Raw genomic sequence first — 7421 nt, 5'->3', positions numbered from 1 at the left:
GCGATTTACATTAGAAAAATGCCTTTAGATTTAGAAAATACAGCAGGTGTGACGAGATATTAACGACAGAAGTTTCGGGTTAGGTTGGAATCGCAGTTTTACGAGTAAAAGATACGTGGTAGCGCCAGCGCCAGCATACACGGTGGCGTATAATTTTTCATGTACTTGGCGTCGCGACGCTACCGCGTCTCTAGATATCTCAGTTGTACGTAAATCGATTTTATTGATTTGGTTTTATTCGAAAGCTTATATGCGGTTTACATTTAAAAAATGCCATTAAATTTAGAAAATATTGCAGGTGTGTTGAGATATTCATGAAAGAAGTTTCAGGTTAGGTTGAAATGGACCATCTCTCCTGTAAAAGATACGTGGTAGCTCCAACGCCAGTATATACTCGGTGACGGATAATTTTTCATGTACTTAGCGCCGAGACGCTACTGCGTCTCTAGATTTGTACGTTATCCAATTCATATATGTAGATCCATTGCAACACTTTAGTGATGGTTTCACGACGTTTAACGACTCTAATTGAAGTGAAATTCGTCTACTCGTCGTTCATGCTGTACGACAAACGTCGCATCGATGGGCCTCGTTGCTATCTTCCGTTTCATCCTCAGGCTTCGCAACATCATGGCGATGCCTACGTAACATCGAGCAAAACTAATCGACGGATGGATGCTCGCATCCTCTCGCACAGTCATGAAATTCCTGGTCGTTCTCGGCGCGCTCGCGATACAGTGCGCCGCTACGAAACCATGGAGCAACGTTAGTAAGTGAAAGTGTGATGGATAAGGTGAATGGAAATCACTTCCTTCTTCGACACAGGTTATCCAGAGGAGACGTTCTCCCTGTTTGGTTGGATCGGTTACTTGAAACGCCTTTCTCTGATACTGCTGATGCTGTCTGGAGTGATTCTCTACTATGTCCCAGAATCGCGTCCACGTAAGTAAATCGCGCGACAAAAGAGATAGAAAAAAGACATTTATACGATGGGAAACTATATCTAGACATGACTCTTTTTAGTTTAAATCGAAAACTGCAGCAAAGTTTTCATCTTTAATGCTCAATAAGATTGTTAGGGGTAATTAGCAATTTCAGACGATTTTGTGAATATTCGAAGAACTTTTTGTAGTTGCTACAAACATTAGTTAAATGTTATAATATTCTAGATATATGAATAGTTTAATATTCCTACAATATTCGAAGAACTTCTTTCAACTAACAAAAAATCATTTTGAACAGAAATTGCTATATGAAAGTATCATATTTTAATAATCTGTTTAATATACTACTCTACAGTATACATACTATATATAGTAAATACTACAATTATTCTATTTGACCATACAATAATATGTACACGGATATTTTGTCTATTACACTTTAAAGAACAAGAGTTTTTATTAATATCAATCTCTGCGTTTATTACGCAAAGGAATTGTCTCTTTTTCGTACCTCTTTAGTATCGGAATGATATCCTTTTTCTAATAACGTAATTGCTAATAAGGGTATGTAACCACTTAAGTCAACCCTTCGATAAAATATTTCTCTTACAGACGCGCGCAGAATTTGTTACGCGTTGATCGATTTCACAGCGAACAGTTTGAAATTAGCGCTGAGCGCGCGTGAAAACGATTACCTGTACGACAAGATCAAATCCAAGTATCATAGGGCAAGGTACGAGCAGTCCTTATTAGCGCAGAAACGTCGTTTCGAGGATTTGGAACGCGTACGCTCGGGTCACGGCAAGAAGGCGAAAGCGTCCATCGACAATGATGAATTGCCAGGGTTAGTTGGCGAAATTTTCATTACGCCTGGAAGCTATTGTTTCATCACCTATCTCCGTCTTCTAATGTATCATTCCAACGTAATCATGTTCCTCGAGTGTACCCTTTCGGTGCAAATAATTAATCACGGAGAAGACGTATCGCTCGTTTAACGCAACAATGACACAATTCCAAATTTACCATTTGCAAGTATTGGTATAAAAAGTGTATTTATGTTATAATACTGAATCATTTATGTTTGTTTTGCACAGAGTTGAATTGAAAGTAAAATTTTATTTCATGCTGCTAGTTTATGGAGTATGATAATTCTCGAAAACAAATGTATAAATTAAAAATATTTTTCAATAAATGCGTATTAACATTAGTAGTGTGATATGAGCCCTTCAATGCACAAATCGGTTAACTCTGCTTTTTGAAAAATCTTAAATTTAAGTGTAAAAACATTGGTATAGTCGTAATTTTTTATATTTATAATAACTTTCCCGAATAATAAAGATTAACGCCATTAAACGACATTTTTTTTCGCCATTGAATAATAAATAATTTATTTCAGAACCCATTTCATTGGATTTCTCAACTTTTTGTTTTATGGAGTTAATAGATTTGTGATTTGTATAATGAACGGCTCATACATATGTCCATATGTACGTATGTTTTTATATTGAGTGCCTTTTTATCTGATCATAGTGTGTTAAATCAGGCTACATTATGCAAGATCTAGATATAAGTATGTCTGTAGATATTTATTTGTGTTATTCTGTAATATTTCAGTAATTACTGGCTATTTATTAAATAACTTATTGTTCCATTATTATCCATTAATTATTTTTCTTTCCTTGCTCGAATAAAAACGAATTATTATGTATCACATATTTTCTTAAAACACTGTTGGTTCGTCACTTCGTTTATTTAAGGAATTCATTATTTTACAGGGTTCGGGAAAGTAGGAAACTAAGCGGGAAGCAAAGTAAAGATTATCGACAATCTCGCCATCGGCTTCGAAGCAGTGCTATTAAAACTTCACCAGAACCTTGCATGGAAGATGACAAATTGATGTATTTTTATTCTGACAAACTGGAAGAACTTCAAAAATACGTGAAAACAAGTATGTGCGACACGAAACGGGCCAGTGGGACAGCCATTGAAAATTACGCACTTTTAATCAGGTATAATCGTGGTAAAGCCGCAATGTAGTCGAGTATCGATTTTTTATTAAAATTAAGTAGATAATTGCATGGACGGATAACTCCAATTGAAGGCATGTTGTCCGTGTTAAGCATGCATAATAAATTCTGTGTAAAAATTACACAGTAATTCTGGCTCTTATCTAAGCTATGTCACCTAGAGGGCGAGGTAGGTGAAATTTAGGTTTAATTGCTATTTAATTAATAACATTGTAATTTTCTGAGACATGACCTAACTGGTTATTGAAGTGGTCGAAAATGTTTGACTTTTATTACGTATCGACTGTTTCTAACTTTCTTGTGTCTTACCTTATAAATGAGAGATTGCAACATTATGCTGAAGTGGAGGAGATAAGCACGTATCTCTTAGACAGAAGAGTTTTGTACCCTTAAAACAGGATTTAATGTACATGCTTGAGACAGAATATAGTACTTTTAATTATTTACTAAATTTTGTAGCGGTAGTCCACGACAAATGGCAATGCTCGATGAAAAATACGAAAAGGATGATGTCGTAATTGTTGAGGATCCTTATCTAAGAGTGGAGTACAAAGAATGTGGCACATCTACCGATAAGCTGTCATCGAAGGGGGAAGTTTCGGGTTCGGAGCTTGAGGGACCAACCAGAGATCATAATGACAACGTAACAGACTCAGTAAGATTAAGTATATAAATAATTGAATAGAGTCCAAACCGAAAGAAGAATATTAATTGTTTCACTTTTATCCAACCTGAACTACATTCACTTCTTTACACGTTCAACTTGATTAATATAAAATTAAGTTCTTTTTATTCACATTCGTTCATCGAATATAAAATATTGTTACTAATGCATTTATTATCAGAGTTTATTGAATATGTACATATATTTTTTTGGTACTATCTAGAATATCTTATTGACCTCATTCAATAAATATATGTATTTCCAAATTTGACTTTAAAAGAATTACATAGTACTAAAATTTTGTATTTGATGATTGATTTTGTATTTACTAAGAAGCTTCTTGGAATCATCCTTACGTAATAATATTATAAAAATAATATGACTTTTTGAATGAATTATAATAAAATTATTAGGATTTTCTTGGATATATTATAATCTCAAGTGCAGACATTCTCTGCTCATTTCAGAGGAGAATTTTAAAAAAATGTATAAACTACTGTAATGGAGGGGTTAATTGTCTCACACTCTTCTTGAGTTGAAAATAGCAGGCAATTCCTCCGTATTTCTATTAATTATTAACGAATGTTTGATGCAGGGAATGGAGACTTACGTTAAAGACGTTGATTTAAGCTCCGCGCCAGAAGTCAACACGAGGTATTCTGATTATACAACTTTGTATCAAACGAGTCAATATCAGTGCGGTGGTGAATGCTGTGGCCTTAACGGGTGTTCTATGTCTTCTGGGGAGTTGAACAGCTACAAGGAAGATCTCAATTTGATGTCGCCCATTGATATTAAAAACGTACTAAAGTAAATGAATTATCGTCGATCTAGCAAACGACATTGTCGAGAATAAGGAAAATAGTTTTTGCTTTAATTACGAGCTTCTATTATATTCGATGTTGGCTTGCAAGCCTTTCGTTTAATTAATATTTACTGTTGAGAAAATTGTAAACATATAAAAATTCATCGTCTCAGATCGTCTCGGAGTATGGTGACTCCCAAGACGCGCACCAGAATAGACGAAAACAGTGAAAGTTTATTCACCATCAATTACAACGATTATGGTTGCAAGACTCGAGTACTAAAATCTAATAATGTGAGCAACGAGCGCAAAGTTAATTTTCTAAACGAGGAGAAGCAAGCACCACGGGTAATTAATTTACTTTAAAATATCTACATAGTCAACAAATTGCTACAGAATTCACTGGTGTCTACCACTATCCACTGATCTATAAAATTCATACTTGAAAATTAAAAATGATTGCATATTAAAAGATTTATCCTTGAATTTCAAATTATTAAAATAAATGTGTATCCATTGATATTCGGGTATTTATATACGTTAATATATATATAGTATATTGTAGATTTATATTAATGATTTATTTAAAAGATTTGGAATAGTATCAAGGATCAAGGATCAAGGATAAATCTCTTAATAATCATTTTCATTTTCTAGGTACCAATGTAATAGATCAATGGTTTATAATGTGCAAAATGCGCTTAATTATTTACATATTTTAAATATATACATAATATAGCTATTATAAATATCCAGGACTTTTATACCAATAAGTGTTTTCTATATTTCCTGTACAATCTGTTATATGTATTGGTTCCCTACATTTTGAAACATTGTATTTGCGAACATTTTTATTTTCAATAGAAACGCGAGATGACTGCACGCCAGCACGAAAATACGACCAGAATCAACCGCAGGAAAAAATCAAGAAACAGCAACTTGTCACCAGGGTACTGTTGCAGCGACAGTTATTACTATACGGATCGAGGAGGGGAAGCCGACGATGAAAATTCTCTGCACAGAGGACGAGTAACAACTGCAAATCCTGATCTCGACGAGAGGCCTCAGAGAGAGAACTATGTGATCCATACGAATTCAGACGATTCGATCTTCGATTACAACTGCGAGGATTTTCCTAGACCTATCTTGAAGAGTATGTTAAAACTACCACGTCGAGTTATGTTTAAAAGAGAAGTTACGTAAAATACATCCACGAAAATGACGCTTCATTCAATCACTATTGCCACTTTCTTAAATTATAACTTCTATTTTGTGATTATAGATAATATCCTATTTGTAGGATAAAAATATATAAGCATAATACGTTATATATTAAACATAAGAAATTATACTCCATTTAAAATAAATTGATTTGTTTTTTAAATTTCCGTTACCAACAAAATTCTTTACTTTATATAATTTGCCTCTTGAAACCAAATATCATTTGTTAAACATTCTTTTGGTAACTTTATTCTCTCATGAGATATTGAACTACTCCGTTTTAAATAAAACACCCTGTATGAGTATATACATTTAACTCTTCTTCAATATATAATTTCGTTACTTTTGTAGGTTTTTAAATGAAAAATTCAGCAAACAGTTTACAAAATTGACACTTTCCATTTCTTGTAGAAAAACATTTGTTTACCATTTGGACTTCATATTCAACAGTGTAACTGTAGAACCATGTAATTTATTACAATAATATTTGGTTTATATAAATTTTGATACATTGAGTGACTTATCTATGACAGGAAATCAGAATTTCATATTTTATATTTTCTCTAATACCTGGTAGTGTATAATACAGTCATTAATATACCTATACATGTACTGAGTGATCTTTTCTTTTAAGCTACAGTTACATAATAAAAAATGCTAATACACTTACAATAGCTAACAAAGTTGACTAGATTTATCCTTTTAGAGGGAACATCTGAATGCAAATATATGAACGAGGTTCACATAACATTCACAACGAATCGCTCATACTTTTTTGATTCAGATCAACTGAAACCTGCCCTGCTGCGAGCGGTAAATTGGATCTTCGGCGGTTGTCCGGAGGCTTCGAGGAGAGCTGCAATGAAACGCAGCAAGGTCGGAAAGGAAGAGATCGAAGGGTTCTCCGACGAGTGGCTCCTCTAGCTAAACACGTTAGACCAGTGCTTGAAAAGACTCGAACCGTCGGCAAAATTATCGACCTGCTGTACCAAACTATTCTAATCACGTTCGAATCGTTACAGCCACCTTACGAGTCAATTAAGTATCGTACGTTCCTCGTACCCCAACGATTGCAAAATAAATCTGAAATTCCCATCGCCAGCGTTTGTTTTGCTTGTCACAGGGGGAAACGCGCGTGCACACGGCTAGCTAGAATTATCAACCGAATGCCTGTGTTCCCTAGAACGGAGAATTTACAAACAGATTTCCCCGTAATTCCAATGGCGCGTCCGGAAGTATTCGAACTGCGAATTCCGAGAAGCCGTAAACGATTTTACAACTTCGGCCGTGGCTCATTCTCACTGTCAATATTTGCCGCGATCCCGTCGATTCAGAAGCACGGGCCACGCTAATGATTCATACCAATGCTGAATGGACACTCATCCTCGCGCCAAATTCAAGGCGAAGAGAGCTCGAACGGAACCTTCCTTTCAGAGATGAACAAAATTCTTGTCTGAATTTAAAGTTTGAACGAGTAAAAGATGAACAACTGGCGAATAGACATAAATTTAATAAATTATAGCCTTTTCAGATGTTTTTTTTAATTGTGTACTTTTCAAGGTTTATGTTAACATTAAATCTATCGATATTCATTTGTAACTATTTCTATCGTGATAGAACAAATGACTAGTTTTAGAGAAACTTTTTCAATTTTACGAGGAACTAAATTAAATAATATATGAAACAATCGTATATAGTTCATACATAGCATATTAGAAGTGTATACAAAAATTTGAAAACGGACATATGACCGGGCGTGG

General features: G+C 34.5%; 1 protein-coding gene across 1 annotated transcript; it reads left to right on the top strand.

Moving 5' to 3' along the window:
* Positions 1-699: 699 nt before the first annotated feature.
* On the top strand, positions 700-7195 carry LOC128896186 (uncharacterized). The gene is made up of 9 exons (XM_054159390.1): positions 700-769; positions 826-942; positions 1557-1788; positions 2720-2953; positions 3431-3626; positions 4231-4445; positions 4614-4788; positions 5305-5593; positions 6446-7195. The coding sequence occupies exons 1-9, from the start codon at positions 700-702 to the stop codon at positions 6583-6585; spliced, it is 1668 nt and encodes a 555-aa protein (XP_054015365.1). The 3' UTR covers positions 6586-7195.
* The last annotated feature ends 226 nt before the right edge of the window (positions 7196-7421 follow it).

The sequence above is a fragment of the Hylaeus anthracinus genome, unplaced genomic scaffold (assembly GCF_026225885.1).
Source record: "Hylaeus anthracinus isolate JK02 unplaced genomic scaffold, UHH_iyHylAnth1.0_haploid 7998, whole genome shotgun sequence".
NCBI lineage: Eukaryota > Metazoa > Arthropoda > Insecta > Hymenoptera > Colletidae > Hylaeus > Hylaeus anthracinus.
The sequence above is the reverse complement of the archived record's forward strand: the minus strand, read 5'-3'. Positions and strand labels throughout refer to the sequence as shown.

Coding starts and splice junctions, on each gene's coding strand:
- LOC128896186 (XM_054159390.1), top strand. CDS start 700: ATGAAATTCCTGGTCGTTCTCGGCGCGCTCGCGATACAGTGCGCCGCT. Junction 943..1,556: donor TGTCCCAGAATCGCGTCCAC/GTAAGTAAATCG, acceptor TTTCTCTTACAG/ACGCGCGCAGAATTTGTTAC. Junction 1,789..2,719: donor GACAATGATGAATTGCCAGG/GTTAGTTGGCGA, acceptor ATTATTTTACAG/GGTTCGGGAAAGTAGGAAAC.